This window comes from Macrobrachium nipponense, chromosome 8 (assembly GCF_015104395.2).
Source record: "Macrobrachium nipponense isolate FS-2020 chromosome 8, ASM1510439v2, whole genome shotgun sequence".
Lineage (NCBI taxonomy): Eukaryota > Metazoa > Arthropoda > Malacostraca > Decapoda > Palaemonidae > Macrobrachium > Macrobrachium nipponense.
This window is the reverse complement of record NC_087203.1, coordinates 66,141,322-66,164,124: the sequence shown is the minus strand read 5'-3', so window position 1 is coordinate 66,164,124 and position 22,803 is coordinate 66,141,322. Positions and strand designations below refer to the sequence as shown.

Here is a 22,803-nt window from a genome sequence, read left to right as displayed (position 1 = left end):
CTCTTGTTGGCATCCACTTCCCCCCCCCCACTTGTAGGAGGAAGTGTGTGGATATTCGCTCCCATTCCCTAGTGAAAGGGATAGGATGGGGCTCTGTCGAGTAACTCACCGGCATCTCGTCCTTATCCAGCAAGGTGATGACCGTATCCCTCTACCCACAGGTAGAGGGGTAGAAAAAGATAGGAAGAGAAGCCAGTCACTCTCTCATTCACTTATCTATTCTTACAGTCACACCAGGACCTCGATGCTGTTCAGCCTGCTAGGGTCTGGGTTAGCTAGACAACGTGTTGAGCAGCCACCACGGGTCCTAAGGAAAACGATCCAAGGACCTGTGGGCAATATCCAAAAGGTAGAAGGAGGTGCCAGTGGTCTGGTTGTACCAGACCCTGCCTTCAGTACCTGCGCCACGGAGAAGTTCTTGTGTAACTCGAGGGAGTGTACTTCTAGTCATCTTGTGCTGACGAAGAGTCTTCAACACTCAGCCTGGGATGTCGAGTTTCTTCAGAATAAAGCGCGGTCGCGCTTTCACAGGACAAAGCAGCATCTCCTTCGCATCGAAGGCGGTGAAGTCCATTAGGGAGGGGATTGTGAAGGACTCTAACCGATCGTCAGGAACCGAAGGGTTCAGAGTCTTCGCTACGAATTCGGTACGAAATCGAGCGTCACGAATCCCCATCCCCTGGATGTTTGACTTCGCAGGAAAAGTCATGCAATTACCTCAGAGGAAAAGAAGGGAATGGTCGTATGACCTATCCCTCTTCTCGACTTCGGTGATGTCCTGTACCCATACTGGTCTATCCGTCTGCAGCGAAGTTGTTGTTCTCGGTAGTGGATAGGACACCGACACTCAATGGTGGGTGTCGATGGTATGGGTACTGTGACAAGCCGTTAGGACGAAGAAAAGATTGTTATGGAACAACCGAACTAAGTCCACAGCGAAGTTCGTAACAGACTTGGGCGCTCTGACAGCTGCCTACTGACTGCGTTCGGTAGGAGGCAAAGTTGTCCAAGCACCCGAGCAAGTCACGTGACCTTCGCCTTAAAAGGGTTATGCCAAGAGACTAACAAATAATTTGTTCGTTATACGAGCCAGAAGCAAGGTGATGACTCTCTTAAGTCATGTGCCCAACAGGCGAAAGTCAATTGCCTTCTAGAGACCGAGGTCCTTGATGGCAAGATATCTCATAGTATAGTTGATTCTCGGGTGGGAAGGAGAAACAACACTATGTGACGTTGAAGACGAAGGTGTACAGAAAATGCAACCTACGTCTTCACAGCTGAACCGAGAGAAGGATTCTCAAGATTCTGACCTGTGCTACAAAGACTGAGAACGCTAACCGCTATTCATTGCTGTCCGGTGAGGATCGTAGTTGCAATAAAAGCGGAGCGCTTCCAGTAATGAAGACAGGGAACTACTGCCTGAAGAACTGCTTCTCATGGGCTGAACATTTGGAAGTAGAGCTGTCAGGTCGGAGAGTAGGCGATGTCTTCTGACATATCTGTTAATTCGGGGCGAGCAATGAAATTGCACACCTACGAATACGAGATATTTTGAAGACAAACTCAGATGTCTGCAAAAATCATTCGCATTATCGCAGTGCGATGCAGCGGTTGACTAGTACAGACTTCTGTTACCGTGCGGTAAACAGAAAGATGAAAGAGTCCAAGAGATATCTCTGTTGAAAATTCTCGCAATGTCGAAGGCGATGAAATCGAGCGTCACAGCAGTAGATGGTCCTTTCATTATTGCGAGAATCCCCGTTAATCAGAGACCTAAGTCCATGATTGTTGGGCAGAGATACGGTTCGGTAGTCAATCCAACCAGGGGAGAGAGAGACGTAACCGACCGTGCATCTCCGAGACCTAGCTGATACTGAGCCGCTATCAGGCAGTTCAATACGCAGTAGCTCTCGGTGACTCGTCATCCTGAGTTGCCAGGTAATCCATTATTCCACGAAGGAATGCGTTCGGCTAGAACCATCGAGCATAAAGGAATACGTCTGCGAGCAATTATATTTCAAACCGAAACCAGAATTTTCCCCCCCCCCTGGTAAATACAAAAGCTGATTTGGTGTTGTCATGACAATACCAAGTATCTAAAATCGAAACTGATAACTGCTGGGAGGTTGCAGGCAACCCCGAGTTGCAGTTCAATTAAGATACAATTCGTCTCGGTCACAAACCGTAGAGTTAACTACGGTATGCGCCTACCCCACGGACAATTCAACTGTTAAAAGAATCATGTCGCGAGGGTAATATACGTAGTATATTTGTAGGTTCTGTACCACGACCTCCATCCTAAATCTTTTCCCCTCGAGGAATGAGAATAAGGATTGGAGATCGACCGCCTTCCTTCGTTCTTAGTCAAGAGAGTGAAGGGGAAGTCTTTCCCCAAAGGAAAGCTTCAATGGTGAACAGAATACCGAAGACGATAGTTCAAGCCAAACTGGAAGTTCCGTCCGTTCTTCTCTATTCCAGGTTAAGCGCCTACTGTGAGATACTCTTCTTTCAGCAGCAGTCTTCTTCCAAATGCTAGAAATTACAGGAATTCGAGCATAAGCGAGGTTCCCGATTATCGTGTAACAATTATCGGGGATTCTCGCTCACTTTGGACCGTGGTCTCGCCTAAGTGTTTGGAGATCGTAAAAAACTCGAAACACTCTGAGTGCGCTAGAAATTTCCGTAGAATTCTAAGCACTCTGCGAAACCCCCACCGAATTCGTCAAACGATATCGGCTGGTGGTCCTCTCGATTCCCGTAGAAATCGAGAAAGGGGCAGGATCCCTCCTCAATGACCGGGGCTTACGTCAGGTAGGACCCCGAAGGTCCCCCGGTAGCGCAGCCCCTAACGTGGGTGGGATCTTACAGAGAAATCTCTGTAGGATCCCTCCCCTTTCCCTCGTAGCCGTAAGGAGAGAGGGAATGGGGGAGGAATTGGATCCTGGCTCGCCTTCCCAGCGGAACTAGCAGTTGGAGAAGAAAAAGAGCAGCCATCGCCTTACGGCGATGGCCTCTCAGAGCCTGGGAAAACGTATCGTCAGGAGAAAACGTTTTCCCGAGGAGGGTTACGAACTCATACTGGTAGGTAAGGTGTGCCGCCACTGTGAACGTCGTCTGGGTGGGGCTGATCGACACCTGACAGGAGAGAGCCGATACCGCTCCGACTCATTCCAGTCCTCGTCGAGGTCGAAACCTCAGGAGGACCGAAGGGGTATTTAAATACGGTGTCCGAAGACACGTAGAAACGCCTCTGTCGCAGTAGAGGAGGTGAAGTAGCTTGTTCGACGGCCAGAACTGAGAGAGCCTTCTTGTCCGGAGACGAGAGACTACCTGGTTCAACAACAGTCGGCAAGCTCCGATCGCGGCAGACCCACCGTCAATTTGGTTCCCTCTCGGGCCCCAAAACGACTCGAGCCGAGACGTGGCTCTGCTGGTGGGGGCGGCAATCCTTCCCCGAGGTCATTGTGCTGACGAATCAGCGCCATAACCTCGGCAAGTTCCTCTGGATCTCGGAAGTCACAGCATCTTGCAGAGTGGGACCGTTAAGCCCTTCGAACAAGAGCATATTCCGAGAACCTTCCTCCTAAGAAGGGGAAGGACGCGACAGCCCTCTCGGTCTTCCCATCCACTTGCGCATACGTCCTGGCCGTCCAAGAACCGTGCCTGGCACGTAGGGCGTCGTGGTGGGATCATGAGGGGCGCACCCCTCACGATCACTCCTCAATACCTCGCTCCTCCCGGTGTAACCCCGAGGAGGTTGAAGTACGGGAGAGGCAGACCTGACGCTCCCTCGTTGCTCGCTGGCAGAACCAGCAGGCTTGGAGGGCTGCAGGCGATCGTCAACCCGCGCTGGCGATCGAGCTGCAGGCCTGGTCGAACCGTCTCGCTGTGGAGAACGGCTGGACTGAGCACAGCGGCCCCGATCTCGAGTGTCGAAGAGCTGGTGCTGGTTGCCGTACCCGGTCGTTTCTGTGAGAGCGACGGTCAGGCGACCTGCAGGCTCCACTGTCACAGTGAGACCGGTGCTTGTCCTCACGGCACGTCACGTCGCTGGTTCCAGCCGTGGCTGGGCACCGGCGAACGGGAGAGGACCTCTTCCCAGCCCTCAGCCCGTGGTCGGTCTGTGGACCGTCACGTCCCCGGGTAGCCAGCTGTTCGTTCCGCCGAGAGTGAGAGCTGGTCTGGTGAGAGTCGCATGAGCGGCTGTCACCAGTCTTCCGCCCCGTGCCGTGAACCTGACGCTGAGCGGACTCAGAGGTCTGGTCCTGGCTGCACGGTCGTGGTAGGCGACCGTACACTCGGTACCTCCCGCGAACGAGAGGCCGAGACGGACCCTGATGCAGTGGCAGAACCACTGACACCAGGCGAGGAAGTACCGGTGTTAGCCGGTACCCCCCTCTGGTCCCCGTAGTCTTCTTCCTTGCGGAAGAAGAGACGGGCCCCGCTCCCAGAAGGAGCAGGAGGACCAGCGGAAGGAACCCTCCCGTCCCACGAGGTGAGACGGGTCCCGAGAAGTCCCGAGGGAGACTCTTAGGAGGGAGGAGGCAACCTTCTTCTTCCTCGGCTGTGAAGCCTTAGAAGTCGAAGGGGAAGAGGGCGGCAGCGACGACGATGAAGAAGATGAAGACGACGACGACGACACTTCTCATCTTCTTCGTCAGCTTCCTCAGGACAGACGTAAGATCTGCTATCCAGGGCGGAGCCTGGGGCTGCTGTAGCCGAAGCCACAGGGCCCGGACGCACCTGTACAGACAGACCAAAGTCTGGGGGGTAGTACCACCACGAAACAGGGACGACATCAGCATGTATGGGCATCTCAGGAACAGCAGGCACAGCCAGCACAGCATCGGTAGGGACAGCCAGCGCAGCAACGGCAGGGACAAGCCAGCGCAGCAACGGCAGGGACAGCCAGCGCAGCAACTGCATGGACAGTCAGCCCAGAATCGGCAGGTACGGCAGGCAGCACCGGCAAACACAGGAAGTGGAGCAGCAGCCAGCAACATCCTGGTACCGGCGGCAGGTCCAGGGGCGAGCTCTAGGGCAGCGGAAGTGTGGTCGCTGCAGCGCGGCAACCACGAGCGGCGGCGGCACGCCCCCTCTCGGTACGGTACGCGAACGGCACTTCACAGCGGCTGTAGGCAAGACTGTTACCACGTGAGGCGAGTACACCAGGTGAGGAGGGACGTCGTCACCTGGTTGCGTGGTCACCACTCCATGGGTGACCGCAGTAGGCCCAGACATAGAACCGCAGCCCCTGGACACTAGCACGCCCTGCAAAATGGAAGGACGCCCATACCTCACCAAGGTCCACCCTCGTGGCGAGTAGCACCTGCGGAAATAACAGTATAGCGATTAGTGGGGGGGAAGTCCCCTCGCGCGGGGGGGTGAGCCTCTCCGAACGAGTGGAAGACCCCCTAATACCAATTGTACATCGGGCACCGGAGGCCGACCCTCTCCCCGCGCTCGACGGATCGGGCGCGGAGGAAGAAGAACGCCGATAACCTCCCCCCCCCCAAGGGGAAGGGCCATCTGTGGGAGCTGAGCGGGGGGGGTTCTCGTTCCCCACCCCCGCGACAGTACCCATGTACCCAACAACAATATAAGAGCCGAGAGCATCGTGCCATCGGCCCGAATGCAAGGGCATAAGGATCAATTCCCTGACTGAGCGGAAACTTGAACCAAATAAATATTGATGCAATCAAATAATAAGGAATAAAATGAAAAATGCATCTTGCATTACGATCACATTCCCACAATGAATAAGGGCTCGGGATCGAGCGCATTTGCGCCCTCGGTACCGAGCGCAAGTGTAAAAGGATCCATTCCTTACCTTTATGGATCAAGGTTTATGGAAACCTTGATCCATAATGAATTGATGCAATCAAAAAAAATATATGAAAATGAAAAAAGAATACTGCGCTTGCGATTTCACTTCATACAAATAAAAGGGGAAGGATCAATTCCCGGGAAATAGCGGAAACATTGATCCCAGTAAACAATGCAATCTCAATAAAAAATGAAAATGAAAAAGAACTGCACTTGCGATTTCACTTCATTCAAAATAAAAAGGGGAAAGGATCAATTTCCGGGTAAGCTCGGAAACTGATCCAAAATGAGTATTGCTACAATCAAAATAATATATGAAAACAATGAAAAAAGAATACTGTACTTGCGATTCCACTTCCATACTGAATAAGTTTCCGTGCCGAGCGCATTCGCTCGGCAACGGGCATACAGGTCAAAAAAATATAAATGAAAAGAGCACTTACTTACGATTTTCATCTACACATTTCCAACCCAAATATACGCTCGGAGCGAGCGCTCCCGCCCTCGGCACCGAGCATACACAATACGAGGATCATTCTGGGAAAATGAATTCCCGACTTACGCCCTTCAGTCCCGGCACTCGGGTAATCGGAGGGCGTGGTGAAACCAAGATCCTTTAATTCACAATTGAATTCAATGGAAATAAATATGAAATGATTGTACTTACAATTCAGTTTCACTAGATAAATAGAAAAGAAAAACACAATCATGCGAAAGCAACGACGATGAAGCGGGCAGCTAAGAGAGCGATGATACACGTCCACACGCCAGCAGGCCGAAAGCAAAAGTGGTTTGTTTACCTACCAGTCGCGCCGCGCGCGCCTGTCAGACAAGCAGTTAACTACCGAACCCCTTGTTCGAAAGCTACGATACCTATCCAGCTGCCGCTAGTACCTTCCTATTGTAAAAGGACCGAAGGTTTTTGTATGCCGTGTCGGAACAAATCCAAGTTACGAAAGCCAATGCGAAAAATTTTACTGCTCTACATACGAAAAGTTTTCAAGATACAAAAGGTTTCTGAAAGTCCGAGATTCGCCCGATAACAATTTTGAAACTCGCGCCGCACGCCGCTATCTTAGTGCTAGTAGACTCGCCACCATCCTCCTGCTCTCCCATTGGTTCCTGATGCTAGCCAAGCCATGAGATCCTTCTCTCTGATTGGACAGCATCCCTCCCATCATGCATCTTCTATACGTAGGCGCTGGCGTCCCTTAGCTCGGCCACTCCGCACCAGAAACTTTACCGTACGCAATCGGCATTCGTTTGCTCCAACGATTTTGTTTAGTAACGTAAATTCGTTAGTGATTTCGTTGCAGTACATATTATCGTGTTGTGCGAAGACTGTATATTGTGTAACTTTACGTAAATTAACGTAGTCATGGGTCCCAAGAAAGTTGAAATTCACGGAAAGAAGCGCATGCTCTCTTTGGAGACAAAGATGGAGATCATAAAGAAGTACGAAGCTGGTATGCGATTGAGTGTGATCGCAAAGGAATATGGCCGTAATCCGTCGACAATAGGCACCATCCTTAAACAGAAGGATGCCATCAAAGCAACTACACCATCGAAGGGCATCACTATTTTGTCCAGCAAGAGGAGCCATGTGCACAACGAGATGGAACGGCTGCTCCTCATCTGGATAAAAGACAAAGAAATCGCTGGCGATACAGTAACGGAGACAGCAATCACTCACAAGGCCAGTGCTATTTTCGGCGATTTGATTGCGCAGGCGGAAGACGAGGGAAGGGAAGGGACTTCAATGCCAACCCCAGAGTTCAAGGCTTCGCATGGCTGGTTCGAGAAATTTCGTAAACGGACTGGCATCCATTCGGTGGAGCGTCATGGGGAGGCTGCCAGCTCGGACACGAAAGCGGCCGAAGCCTTTAAAAAGACGTTCAACGAGATGATGACCAAGGAAGGCTTCAGTTCTCAGCAAGTCTTCAACTGTGATGAGACTGGCCTTTTTTGGTTTTTTGGAAAAAAAAATGCCTCGTCGGACATACATCACGGAGGAAGAGAAGAAGCTACCTGGGCATAAGCCTATGAAAGAGGCTTACGCTCGCACTTTGTTCGAACGCCAGTGGGGATTGCAAGGTGAAGCCCCTACTGGTGTATCACTCCGAGACTCCTCGAGCCTTCAAGGCCCACAAAGTGTTGAAGGAGAAGCTTCCAGTGATGTAGAGGGCTAATGCAAAAGCCTGGTAACGAGGCTTTTGTTCACCGAGTGGGTAAACTGTGTTTGTTTCGGCCCGACTGTGAAGAGTTTTGCAAGAGAAGCACCTCCCCCTGAAATGTCTGTTGGTGTTGGACAATGCCCCTCCCCACCCTCCTGGCCCTCGAGGAAGATCATCCATAGCGGAGTATTCCTTCGTTAAGATTCTTTTTCTTCCGCCCAACACCACCCCTCTCCTCCAGCCCATGGACCAGCAAGTGATAGCGAACTTTAAGAAGCTGTACATGAAACATCTTTTCAAAAGATGTTTCGACATCACCGATACCACAAACCTCACCTTGCGTCAATTTTGGAAGGAGCATTTCGACATCATCATTTGCATCCGACTCATTGACCTAGCTTGGCAGGAGGTTTCGAGGCGAACCTTGAATTCCTCGTGGAGGAAACTGCTGCCTTATGCCGTATCCGCCAGAGACTTCGAGGGATTCGACGTGGGCGAAGCTGGTACTGCAGAGTCAGAAACAGTGATGATCCCGAAAACTGTTTTGGTTTGGAACCAGATCTTGACAAGATCGTTGCACTCGGCAAGTCCATGGGGCTGGTCGTCGACGAGGACGACATCAACGACCTTCTCGAGGAGCACCAATAGGAGCTTACGACGGATGACCTGAAGGAGTTGGAGGCCATGTAACTTAACGTCGTTCAAGAGGAGTTCTCTAGCAGCGGCGAGGAAGAGGAGGAGGAGCCTATGACAACGGCAGAAATTAAGGATATTCTAGGCGCTTTTCATAAAGTGCAATTGTTTATCGAAAAAAGACACCCGGAAAAGGCTCACACAGGTCGTATGCTTGCGCAGTTCGATGACGTTTGCTTGAGTCGTTTCAGGAACATTGTGAAAAGTAGGTAGAAGCAATCTTCCTTGGATCATTATTTTTTAAAGAGGCCTTCAGCATTAGCAGGAGTAAGCAAAAAGGAAGAACCAAGTGATAAAAAACAGAAAGTTGAAAGCAAAAAGGAAGAACCAAGTGATGAAAAAACAGAACGTTGAAAGCGGTGATGAAGTTGAAATTCTGTAAAAAAAAAAAAAAAAAAAAAAAAAAAAAAAAAAAAAAAAAAAAAAAAAAAAAAAAAAAAAAAAAAAAAAAAAAAAAAAAAAAAAAAAAAAAAAAAGCCTACGTAAAAGTAAAAAAAAAAGTTAAAAATAAAAGAATAAAAATTTTTTTTTACGTAATTTCTAGATTTTTGTAAGTTAAGTGTTACAGTTTTGTTAAGGTGTTTCGTAAATTTTAGTTTTATGGTTTTCCTTAAATTTTTTGTGTTTTTTCGTAAAGTAAAGTGTACGTACGTACATACGTTATCTGCCGTTTGTCCTCCTCCTCCTCTGCCGCCACTATCGGAGATAGCCTCACTCGAAAGGTAAGCTTCCACATTTTACGTTACAGTAATAATATTTCTTGTACACTTAATATACACTTTATTTACAGGTTTTTTATTTTTATTCTTAATTAGGTATTGAATGGTCCAAATTGTTGTAGTATTTCATTGTTTATAGGTCAATTTAGCTTATTATGAAATTTAATGGGGTGTTTTTGGAGGGCTTGGAACGGATTAGCCATTTTACATGTAAAATGTGTTCCAAGACACGAAAAACTCATTATACGAAGGCCGCCTCGGAACGGATTAATTTCGTATCTCGAGGTACCACTGTATATATATATATGTATATATATATATATATATATACTATATATATATATATATATATATATATATATAATATATATATATATATATATAATATATATATATTGCTACGGTTATTGAACGCCTTGCCTTCCCAGCAGTTTTTAATTAATTGGAGTTATGAATGAGGAGCCATGTTTTCTCCTAAAGCAACTGATTTTGGGAGAGAGCACGTCGTAGGAAGGAATTTCCGGTCTGACGGAAGCTTATGGTAAGATAGGCAAGTCACAAGAGTAGCTAGGCCTCGAGATGGATTTTAGGGACTTCTACAATAAGACCTATTTTCCTTCCCAATTTGCTGGCTGTGGTTACGCTTTCAGGCAGTGCCCGAGGCGGTATATGGAAGCCCCGTGATTCCCAGAGAACCAGCATCTGTCTCAGTCGGCTGCAGTCGTGACCTCGGACGGATGTCCAACCACCAGCTCCCCCTCACTTAGGCCTAACGGCGTTAGTGGCGCGCCCGAGCCCCAGACCTGAGACAAAGCCAGGCCGCATTTTCCACAAAGGTCCACTGAACATGGCATCCAGGTACGTCTAGAAAGTGTAAACTCCAAACCAGCACCTTTTACTACCATACGACTCTTACTAATTTCATTTTCAAGTCTCACTTTTATCCCTCCTACATCAAAAGCCCTTTGTCCTCATCGGGCCACGTGCTTCCCCTTGTGACTTGTTAAAGACTAAGTCTTCATTGCATACCTCAGTTAAAATTAGAGTTCCTTTTCCCCAGTGTTAGAGAACTGAATAATCGTAACTTGTGCAAGAAATCCTTTTTCTTTTATCTTGTCTAATCTGGGATCTTTTTCCAGATTCCCTGAGTCACGTGTCAAGTCTGTCCGCCCGCAAGTGTTGCATTACCGCAAGATATCGAAACCCAGCTTTTATTACGTGAATCACATTTTAGCCAGCTATCCATTTGTGAGAGATATATGGGTCCCCACGGGTGGACACGCTGCATTTAATTTTTCTCCAGGCCAGTAACGGCCCCTTGTAAATAAATAGATGTAAAGTAATTAGCTGAGTTTCTAGCGACCTTTTCCTCTAGAGTAAATGTTCACTTTAAATCCTTTTTACGGTAAGTTCAAGTAATTTACTCGGTTTTCCTTCAATTCTTCCTGTTTACGTATTGGAGCCCCATTCAAGGCCAGGCCCATACGAACAATGTCGACCTCGCCGAAGATTCGAACCTAGCTTGCTTAAAAAGCTTGTAAATCGCGTTATCCCTTGTAAAACGTAGTGTAAATGTTTTTACAAAGCGCAAATCAAAGAAGATTGCTAAGTTAGAAATATTATATTGTAACGGCGAAGCGCCGAGTGAATTCTCTGTTATTTTGCATCGTTCTCGTCTGACGACACGAGCACGTGTTTAAGATAGATGCCAGAAAGTACTAGATCAAACTAGGAAGGGCTTTGCCAGGGTTTATTGTTGTGTTAGAAAGCCTAGCTAGTTATGAGTGTTCTACTAATAGTTACGGCAAAAGAAGTGTACAATTCTTTTGTCTAATATGTTAGGGGAATTCGTTTTAACTCAGTTTTCATTCCAAGTGTTGGTAACTGCTTAGCCAGCCAGCTCTCGTCAGCTGGACGCAAGCGCTTCCCCAGCCAACCTTCGGTTCACAAAGCGCAACCATGTTTTTTATCCCTTTAAGAATTATCTCAACGATTTAAGCAAGTCTTGAAGTCTTGAAGTTTTAACGTAAATAATATCAATCTCGGTAATAGTATCTATCATTCTGCCAGAGAAATTAACGTAATTCATCTTGAACAAGAAATTAGAATTTCGTGTTGTAAATTGTTTTTGCTTTTACAGAAATCAGCTGTCCTCTGTTCGCTCACCGCGTTTCACGTCGTATCGCTCACTCGCTTGCTGAGCGAAAGTTCCATTTCATTTCGTACTGAACGTAACCTTTTCCATTTACATATGTTTGCTAACATTTCATCTTAAAATCCTTACCGTCATTTTCACTTGTCACAGGGACCTAGTATCCTTACGTAAAGTTAACGTAAATCTTAAAAGTAAAGTAAATTACAAGAATTGTTAACGTAAAACGCGTCTTTGTGAAATTCATATTGAAACGCAAATCATTTCATATAAGCGCAAGCCGGTACCATTAACGTAAACATCGTTCACCGCGAGAGCGTTATTATTTTCATAAAACGTATTCCAAAGGAATTCTTTCATTAAACGTTAACGTAAGTAGATAATTTAACACAAGTGCGTCATATTAAAACTAAAAGTATTAGTTCAATTACATACAAGGGAGTTCATCATAGATCATTTTCACCCTCTCAGAGAGAGAGAGAGAGAGAGAGAGAGAGAGAGAGAGAGAGAGAGAGAGAGAGAGAGAGAGAGAGAGAACCTATTATTCACGAAGCCAAGAGTACTACGTCCAGTACCATTACCCATACATTAACATTATTTTAGTCTCTTGTGTTTTCATTTACACTGAGCGTGATATGTACGCGCCTGTGTCCCTTGCAGTTTTGCAAGCAATTATTTCATTTATCGAGTACTTCAGCAAAGGACTGAGCATTTTCATATTACCATTACCTGTCGTTGCCCGAGTGGTCTTTTCATTTTTTTTATCACAAAAGACTTGCGTATACCGCAAGCGCAGATTGCAGAGTGTGCACCGCAACCTTCATTACTTCCATCAAGGAAGTCATTACCAGGCTAGGACTGGCCACCACCAGTGCACGTCAGGTCTTACCATTTTACAGTGCCACTAATTCTTGACACTGTCCATCGACTGGCTGCTGAAGTACTCCCACCTTTTACTTTCTCTCCTCCACCATTATCCTCTGCCACGAGCAGTGCCATTTCATTTCAGTATACAGGCGGCCCGCGGTTAACGGCGCAATCACTCAACGGCGAATCGGTTTTACGGCTGTCGTCAAAAATATTCATGAAAAAAAAAGGCATTTTAAAGGTATCTTTACAGCACAAATTTCAGTTAACCCTTAAACGCCGACTGGACGTATTTTACGTCTACATTTTTTGTCTCTCGGGTGCCGACTGGACGTATTTTACATCGACATACAAAAGTTTTTTTAAAAATTCGCGGAAAAATACTTTTAGGCCTACCAGCCGAAAACTCTTGAATCACGCCCCTTGGGGGATGCTGGGAGTTCACGGATCAAGGCGTTGTTTTCTTTGTTTACAATCGTTATGCAGGCGCGCAAGCGCGAATTTCTTTCTTGCCACACTAAAAAGTATCTGTGACACATCTCGGAAATTATTTCGTCACTTTGACAAAATTATTTTACCATTTTAAATTAGCCGTTACATGGAGTATTATATATGAAAATGTGCGCATTTTTATGTAGAATACAACAAAAAAATACTCATGATTGTAGCTTTTATCAGTTTTGAGATATTTTCATATAAATAACGATAAGTGCCAAAATTTCAACCTTCGGTCAACTTTGACTCTACCGAAATGGTCGAAAAACGCAACTGTAAGCTAAAAATCTTATATTTTAGTAATATTCAATCATTTACCTTAATTTTGCAACTAATTGGAAGTCTCTAGCACAATATTTCGATGTATGGTGAATTTATGAAAAAACTTTTTCCTTACGTCCGTGCGGTAACTCTTCCAAAAAAAATCCTACATGCGATTGTGGTAATGTTTGCACCATTTTAAATTAGCCGTTATATAAAGTTTTATATATGAAAATGTGCGAAATTTCATGCACAATACAACTAAAAACAACCCATGGTTGTAGCCTTTATCAATTTTGAAATATTTTCATATAAAAAATGATAAGTGACAAATTTTCAACCTTCGGTCAACTTTGACTCTACCGAAATGGTCGAAAAACGCAATTGTAAGCTAAAACGCTTATATTCTAGTAATATTCAAGCATTTACCTTCATTTTGCAACAAATTGGAAGTCTCTAGCACAATATTTCGATTTATGGTGAATTTATGAAAAAAAATAACATTTTCTTTACGTCCGCGCGGTAACTTCCGAAAAAATCATACGTGCGATTGTGGTAATGTTTGCACCATTTTAAATTAGCCGTTACATAAAGTTTTATATATGAAAATGTGTGCAATTTCATGTATAATACAACAAAAAATAGTTGAAGGTTGTAGCTTTTCTCATTTTTGAAATAGTATTTGCATATAAATCTCGATAAATAGAAAAAAACCCACGTTCGGTCAAATTTGACTCTACCGAAATGGTCGAAAAACGCAATTGTAAGATAAAACTCTTACAGTCTAGTAATATTCAGTCATTTATCTTCATCGTGAAACAAATTTGAAGTCTCTAGCACAATATTTAAATTTATGGTGAATTTAAAAAGAAAACTTTCCTTCCCTCCGCACGCGGATTCCCCGCCACAAATCTCCGAAATGCGTAAGTCCCATTCTCGGAATATTTGCTCCGTTTCATATTAGGCATTTCATATTTTTATATATGAAAATGTGCGCAATTTCATGTAGAATAAAAAGAAAAATATTTGAAGGTTGTAGCTTTTCTTATTTCCGAAATAATTGCATATAAAAAAATATATATAAAAAAATTCGACATTCGGTCAACTTTAACTCGTCAGATATGGTCAAAAACTGCATTTGTAAGCTAATATTCTTACAGTATAGTAATATTCAATCATTTGTCTTCATTTTGAAAGAAATTGGAAGTCTCTGTGTTGCTTTTATCGTTTTACAATGTGTTATATACCAAAATGATCGCAATTTAGTGTAAATTACAACAAAAAAAAAAGTAACTTGTTACCTTTAACCGTTTTGCGCACAGCGCAATTTGAATACAATTATATATGAAATTTCGTTTTTTTGCTATCATATATCGCATTATTTATATATGATAATGATAATTTTTTTCATTTCTGATGGTTGCATACTAAACTTCAGGCAATGACAAAAAAAGGAGCCAAAAATGAACTCTTAATCTTGAAAACTAAGCGCGCTGTGATTTTTTGAAAAAAATATTTTTTCCGCTTCCGCACTCACTCTGAAATGTCTCCGGCACACGGGAGACATTTTTTTTTTTTACCGCTTCGGCGTTTAAGGGTTAACAGCGCCGCTAGCGCAGTTGTCTAACGAATTCATACATATGTAGAAATGCCGTTCAGACCATAAAGGTTATGCAAATTATATTAACAAATTTTATGGAGAGTTATTATGTAGGTATTAGGGTAAAATATATGCCTCTGACGCTGTTCTATGCCGAAAATATCGAGTTACATAAGTGCAAATTTAGCTATGGATGTGTCGATTCATAATTGTTCATGCTTTTGTTTAAAATGTGTGTGAAAATGTATTACGTGAAAGGCATTTTTATTTCTGTACAGAAATATGATACAAAGGCAGCTTTTGAAACTGCCCTTCACGATATCAAATACGATGTTTTTTCATGTTCTTTCTTGTAAGCCGCCGCCTGCCGCTCTTCCGAAAATATCGATTTAAAAAAAGTGCAAATTAGCGATCGATGTGTCGATTTTATAAATGTTTATGCTTTTATGTTTAAAATGTGTATGAAAATGTATTACGAATAGGGTATTTTTATTTCTGTGCAGAAATATGATAAAAAGGCAGCCTTTGAAACTCCCCTTCAAGTTATCGACTACGATGTGTTTTTCAAGTTCGTTCTTGTATGCCGCCGTCTGCCGCTCTTCCGAAAATATCGAGTTAAAAGAGTGCAAATTTAGCGATCGATGTGTCGATTTTTCAAATGTTTATGCTTTTATGTTTAAAATGTGTATGAAAATATATTGCGTAAAGGTATTTTCATTTTTGTACAGAAATAAGATACAAATTAAGGCAGCCTTTGTAACTACGCTCCACGTTGTCAGGGGATGGTTTTTCATGTTCGTTCTTGTCCGCCAGTTCCGAAAAATGCATTGTGTTATTTTATTAATTATGCATCTTTTCCATAAATCCTTTAAAAAGTTATACATTATTTCACTGTATCCAAGAATATTGTATGTATTCTCATAATATTGTATTTTAAAATACTACGGCAAACTTAAGCCCGTATTCCGCGGAGCGGCCAATGTTGTGGTTTGAAATCAGCTGATGAATACGAGTCTGTTTCACCATAATGCAATTCTGAGCAAATGCTCTTGCTTCTAGTTAGCATAAACGAATATCTAGATACTTGACTTATATGAGACAAAGTTGTTTTTCCTTATACAGCGTGTTTTTAGGTGGAAATATTTAGTGAATATGTCTCTTTGTGAATGTGAACTATTTTTTTCGTTAACAGATTACGTTGGCGGCATGTTTATTGCGTAAAAAATTACGTGATTCCGTTCGCAATACGTAACCCTTTATATCATCGTAATACGAACTTTACGTTATTTATCTTATATCGGCGTGAAACCAACAGTAAAATGTGTTCTTTCAAGCACAGTAGTTTTGATTAAAATGATTTTATCCCAATTTTATCTATGGTTGTGTGTGATGGCAGACGTTTACTGCAGTTTTATCCTTGTTGCCGATGTACGATAATAGTCATTAGCAGCTTGAACAGTTTTCTCAGCTTTAGTTATAATTAGGTTTAAATTTAACGGTATATTTCCCGATTGATCTTTAATCTATATTGATCTCTGATCTATAGCGAATAAAGTTATTACATTAAGATATCTCAGTTCTATTCTATACATAACGCCATTTATAACAAATACAGTAATGTTGCACTGTAGTACGATGATCGAAATACAAGCCAAACAGATGTTATCCAGTTCGGTTGTACTTGGGAAAAAAAAAAAAAAGTTGTTTCTCGTTCAGTTGTTCATGGTTGTACACGTTCATGCAACGAGTATAACGTTAAAACCATACTTTCATCATTCTCTTTTGCTGTTATTGAACTTATGTAACTAGAAGATGGATAAAGTTAGGCCATTGTAATTTGATCTCTCATAAAATCGAACTATCGTAAGACTAATGATCGTAACCTGAACACTACAGCTACCTGTACACTGTATAAACTTTATTAAATCTTTACATACTCTAGACACCCATATGTACTGTATAGTAAATTCTATCGTATGTACTATACTGCATAAATATAATTTTACTTATTGCGCCGTTGTGGGATTACGGCGCCTTTGACTGGTCTAGAGTTTCGAAAGGTGTGCGGCGGCCGTAGGCTTTAAAATCGCTCAGCATCGAAAATCGCTTGGCGTCGGTGGCCAGGAACGGAACCCCTGCCGCTAACCGAGGGCCGCCTGTACTTGAGTATACTGCATGTAGTGTCGTCCGACGGGACACACCAGCACGATACCAGTGCTCCAAACAAGGAACGCCTCCTAATAAGTGCCGTGCACCTGTACAGGCCGTACAGGTAGCCCTTTACCTGCGTGTCCGTCCTTATGGAACGCCCAATTGATTAGTGTGTCCGTGTACAAGGGTCAGTGATCCTTCGGAACACTCATCAAGGGAACGCCTCCCGAAAGTGCCGCAATACCAGCCCTAAGTGCTGTCAAACCTGCGTGTCTGTCCTTACGGAACGCCCAATCTATTATTGTATCCGCTATCCTGGATCACCCAATCAAGGGAACGCCTCCCGAAGTGCCGCAATACCAGCACTACTAGTGCTGTCCAAAAGGAACGCCTCCATAAGCGCCATGCACCTGTACAGGACGTACAGGTAGCCATTTTACCTGCGTGTCCGTCTTACGGAATGCCCATTCATTAGAGTATCCACCATTTCGGATCACTCAACCAAGGAATGCCTCCATAAGTGCCGTGCACCTGTATTGGACCTACAGGCTGCCCATTCCAGCGTCTCCCAAGTGAGGAACGCCCTTAAGTGTGACGTACGCCGCACACTCTATTTGATTTTCCGCCTCATCAGAAGGTGCCATCCCAGAAGTGCCACCAACTTACAGGACACTTCCCAAGTGCCACAGAGCACCCTGTCTTTTCAGACTTTTTCACTACCAAGTTGCAGAACCCATTTCCAAGTGAGTGCCATGTTACACGGTAGGCACTCCCATTCCATTCAGTACCCTTCCTGGCCATTATTTTCAACTCTGTCCGAGCCTCTGCTGCAGCCTAAGGGAAATGTCTTCCCCTGCTTCCCGTGACTTCTTTGCCATAGAGCTAGAGAAGCTCCGAGCCCTCATAACTCTGGGCAAGGAGGCCGGTTACACTGGACCAGTGGATAAAGGCGCAGCAGGATGCCACGCGCCTGCAAGAAAGGGAAGAAAGAGAAAACAAGAGAAAAGCCAGAGAAGCAGAAAGGAAGGCAAGGGAAGAAGAAAGAAAGCATGAGCTCGCTCTCAAGGAGAAGGAACTCGAAATCAAGCGGGAGAAGGCCAGTAAGGAGAGTATCTTAGCTCGAGCCACTCTGCCAGCTTCCAGCCCTGCACCCACTGTCTCTCTCAGTCCCGCCGTCTCTGGTCAGCCTCTTACCATTTTACCGCCTACCTCCTCCCTTTTGGAAGAGGTAAGCCCACCAGTTAACCCCGGACTTGTTTCTGAGGGTAATTCAACAGGGGATTCCTTAACCTCCCTACCTCAAATAACTGCCAGAGAGGACTCTTCACCTGTGCCAGAGCACACTGCCAGCCTTGGTGACTCCACAGATTCGCAACCTGTGGGGCCATCTCGGCCTTACCGTCCAGTGCCATGGAAGAGGTTCTGGAACAAGTTCTGCCGAGACTGTGGCCGCAAGGGTCACATGTCTGCAAATTACAGAGGGTGCGCGAATTACAATATTCCCGCCATCGCAATGGCAGTTACAAATTCTTCCTCACTAGGACCCCCGGCTAAGGGCCCTATAACTGTCGCACCCCTCCAAAGCCATTATCCGCCGAGCCACTTCAGAGCCTACGACAACTCTGGCGCTCAAATCTCCCTGATACGGGAAGACCGAATCCCCCAAGGGGCTAAAGTCGATAGACGTCAACTGATAACCATTGAAGGTATCAACCATATCAAGCTGATCCTTCCGACTGTCCAATTGAGGGTCACCAGACCTCATTTTTCCAAAGTATGCACCCTTGCAGTTGCAAGCTACATTCCAGGAGGTTATGACCTCCTCCTAGGGCAAGACATGAAGTCTCCCTCTCGTTTCAAAAAGCCTAAGGAAGCACGTCCACCAACAGTCTCCCCTGTTACCAAGGAGGGAGATTGATCATTCACAGTTCCGTTGCAAAACCTGCAACGTACTAGGGCACTCCACTAATTGGCCTAGGTGCCCTAGCCGGCTACCAGCAGCGGACACTGTCCATTTTCCACAAGGCTCAGCCTTCCAAAAGAGACAGGAGCCTCTGTCTCCCATTTCCAAGGGCACGCTGAGAGGTACTGCACCTCCGGTACCCGTCACAGGTCCAGTCGACCTCAACTCTCTGTCAGTGCCACTTGGCAGCAGTGAGCAGTGCCAAGCTCCGTCCAGCCTGGACGTAGAGCCACCACAGAACTTAACCTTTGCGCCTGGCCCCGAGCCGGCGCCTAACCTTATCAAGGATCCTCCTACAGGAGATCCTCCAACAGGCATGGAGCTTACCGCAGCCCATGGCCAATCCCATGTCCATGAGTCTCCTTCACCCTCACCACTGTCGCCCGAGGATGAACCTCCGGCAGACCTCACATTCTCACCTCCTCTGGACGACCAGGAACTGCCCGACCAGGAGTCAGCCTGGAGTCTTACCCTTACGACGGCTGTCGCAGCAGCCGGAGTGAGGGCCTCCCCTGCAGTAGGTTCCACCTCTACGACGGTTGCTGCAGAGACCGAAGTAGGGTGTTCTCCTGAAATCCCTCAGGCTACCGCTGCCTCTGCTCCTGACGGCGTTTCTGGCCTTACCCCAGAGTCGGTGCCTTCGTCTACTCCTAGGACTGGTATAGCCAGGTCCTGAAGGAATAAGGAGAAGAAGGGACGTAACAAATCATTAACACACTAACCAAAGAGCCACATGCTCTCCTTGACACCTGTGCCCGAGGTACAGTGTCACATTCATTTGCAGAGTGATCCTGGCACCTACCCAGAGAAGGTAGCCAGCCTGATCTCTGCCAGTAAAACTAACCCTCTAACCCCTAGAATTGGTAATACTAACCCTCATTTAAATATAATTACCTCATTACATTTCCATCCTGGTCTACTAACCACTCATCATCCTCACGCATCATTACCTCACATCATGTATTTTAACAATTCAGTTGACAAACCGCTGCTGTGTGTACCACACTCTGGAATGATTGCGTCTCCAATTAACTGTAATGAGTAGGTTAGGCTAATGATTTAGTAGCAGGGCATTAGGGTAGTAGCAAGTAGAATGTTCAAGTAACCTTATCTAGGGGTAGAGTAGACTGTCGTCACAGACAACCCGTAGTTATCACTTAGGCTAGACTACATTACTCCATTAAGTTAGTACACTTAGCATCTCCGCCTATAAGTTGGGTAGGCCACTGTAATTAGCTGTATCGCTGCTCAAAAAAAAAAAAAAAAAACTTTAGAGTAGGAGAACTGGGTAGTCGAGACGATCAACTTATTTAAGCCAAGGCCTTCACGCCCGAAGGGGAGTGAATGCCTTCTTAACAGGGGGAGCTGCTACGGTTATTGAACGCCTCGCCTTCCCAGCAGTTTTTAATTAATTGGAGTTATGAATGAGGAGCCATGTTTTCTCCTAAAGCAACTGATTTTGGGAGAGAGCACGTCGTAGGAAGGAATTTCCGGTCTGACGGAAGCTTATGGTAAGATAGGCAAGTCACAAGAGTAGCTAGGCCTCGAGATGGATTTTAGGGACTTCTACAATAAGACCTATTTTCCTTCCCAATTTGCTGGCTGTGTTTATGCTTTCAGGCAGTGCCCGAGGCGGTATATGGAAGCCCCGTGATTCCCAGAGAACCAGCATCTGTCTCAGTCGGCTGCAGTCGTGACCTCGGACGGATGTCCAACCACCAGCCTCCCACACTTAGGCCTAACGGCATTAGTGGCGCGCCCGAGCCCCAGACCTGAGACAAAGCCAGGCCGCATTTTCCACAAAGGTCCACTGAACATGGCATCCAGGTACGTCTAGAAAGTGTAAACTCCAAACCAGCACCTTTTACTACCATACGACTCTTGCTAATTTCATTTTCAAGTCTCACTTTTATCCCTCCTACATCAAAAGCCCTTTGTCCTCATCGGGCCACGTGCTTCCCCTTGTGACTTGTTAAAGACTAAGTCTTCAGTGCATACCTCAGTTAAAATTAGAGTTCCTTTTCCCCAGTGTTAGAGAACTGAATAATCGTAACTTGTGCAAGAAATCCTTTTTCTTTTATCTTGTCTAATCTGGGATCTCTTTCCAGATTCCCTGAGTCACGTGTCAAGTCTGTCTGCCCGCAAGTGTTGCATTACCGCAAGATATTGAAACCCAGCTTTTATTATGTGAATCATATTTTAGCCAGCTATCCATTTGTGAGAGATATATGGGTCCCCACGGGTGGACACGCTGCATTTAATTTTTCTCCAGGCCAGTAACAGCCTCTTGTAAATAAATAGATGTAAAGTAATTAGCTGAGTTTCTGGCGACCTTTTCCTCTAGAGTAAATGTTCACTTTAAATCCTTTTTACGGTAAGTTCAAGTAATTTACTCGGTTTTCCTTCAATTATTCCTGTTTACGTATTGGAGCCCCATTCAAGGCCAGGCCCATACGTAACAATATATATATATATAGATATATATATATATATATATTATATATATATATGGTATATATATATATATAGTAAATAATATATATAGATATATATTATATATATATATATATATATCATTATATATGAAGAGAGAGAGAGGAGAGAGACGAGAGAGAGAGAGAGAGGATGAGAGAGCGAGAGAGATGAGAGAGGAGAGAGAGAGACCTTTGAAAATATGTACACAGGAATCATAAAAATTCTATTATCTCAGTAGAGAGAGAGAGAGAGAGAGAGAGAGAGAGAGAGAGAGAGAATTATTTTTATTATTTAATTTACTCATAAAAGCTTGAAAACTTATGAATAACATAACAAAAAATTAAACAAACAGTTTTGCAGGGTTTCTAAGGGATCAACGTATGTCCACATTTGCATATGTGTGTATGATAATTAGTTAGATTCCAATGAAAAGTTGAAGCTATTGTGCATACACGCAACTCAAAGCGCGTAAGACTGAGGTATTACTGTACCACTCATAAAGACTGAAGTAAAAAAAAAAAAAAACACCTGAAAACCTTAAAAAGATATCATCAGCCTTTCATGGAGTTTAGTCTTCCATCAATGGCACAAGCGTGAGCTGACTCCCACTTGCTAGGACTGAGAGTATTACGACAATACAATTATCCCCATCATAATCATGTGGGCAAACCAGATAAATGTCGACAGTCCTATCCCCAGAACCAACAACATCCCCCCTTTGCAATCCGTGGTCCAGTCTTGCAGAGTAGTTCCACCTATATCTAACAGGTCTGAACATTAATGGGCAGCTGATGGTCCTACCACCATTCCACTTTAATTTCAGATATCAACCTATTTCGAGCTATATTATCTTTTCCTATTTATCAGGTCCAATAAATTTCAACAAGTGGAAAATTGCAAAAAAAATTAATTTAATAAATATTTAATGATATATGGAACGTTTGGGTTTGAATCCAGGAATAAATTCCAGGGTTTGAGAGCCCCCTCACCATGTCAAGGTGGTCCCAAGTTGAGGAGTAAAAAGATCAAAACTACTTGTCAAAAACCAGAGAACAACTTGCATATATCAACATCATACATACCTGTAAAGCAGGAATAAGCTCGGGAAATATATCCATTACCACACAATCTGGCAGCTGAAGAATAAGGATAAGAACTGACACAAGAAGCTGATCCCGGTATTGTCGGCAGCGCTGTAGCATCTCAACAGTGTAACTTTTTATCATGTGGATTACAGTTACCGATCTTGGATCCTGAAAATAAAATACATATTAGTTCCCATTAATCAGGTTGAAATTTAAGGATACTTTATTTTTATCACATACAACTTATCCAATTTCATTACATAGGCTGTTCCAGATTAAAGCAAATATATAAGGGTTGTGGAGATGATTTGTAATTTTCTTAGAATATTTTACATTGTACAA

The 22,803-nt window shown here is 44.5% G+C and overlaps 1 protein-coding gene across 1 annotated transcript in view; it reads right to left on the bottom strand.

Moving 5' to 3' along the window:
- LOC135222815 (DNA-dependent protein kinase catalytic subunit-like) overlaps window positions 1–22,803 on the bottom strand; it is a 763,170-nt gene that overhangs the window by 535,683 nt on the left and 204,684 nt on the right. The window contains exon 14 of the mRNA XM_064261121.1: window positions 22,459–22,629. Within this exon, the coding sequence (XP_064117191.1) occupies window positions 22,459–22,629 (171 nt within the window). The remainder of the gene's footprint in view (window positions 1–22,458; window positions 22,630–22,803) is intronic.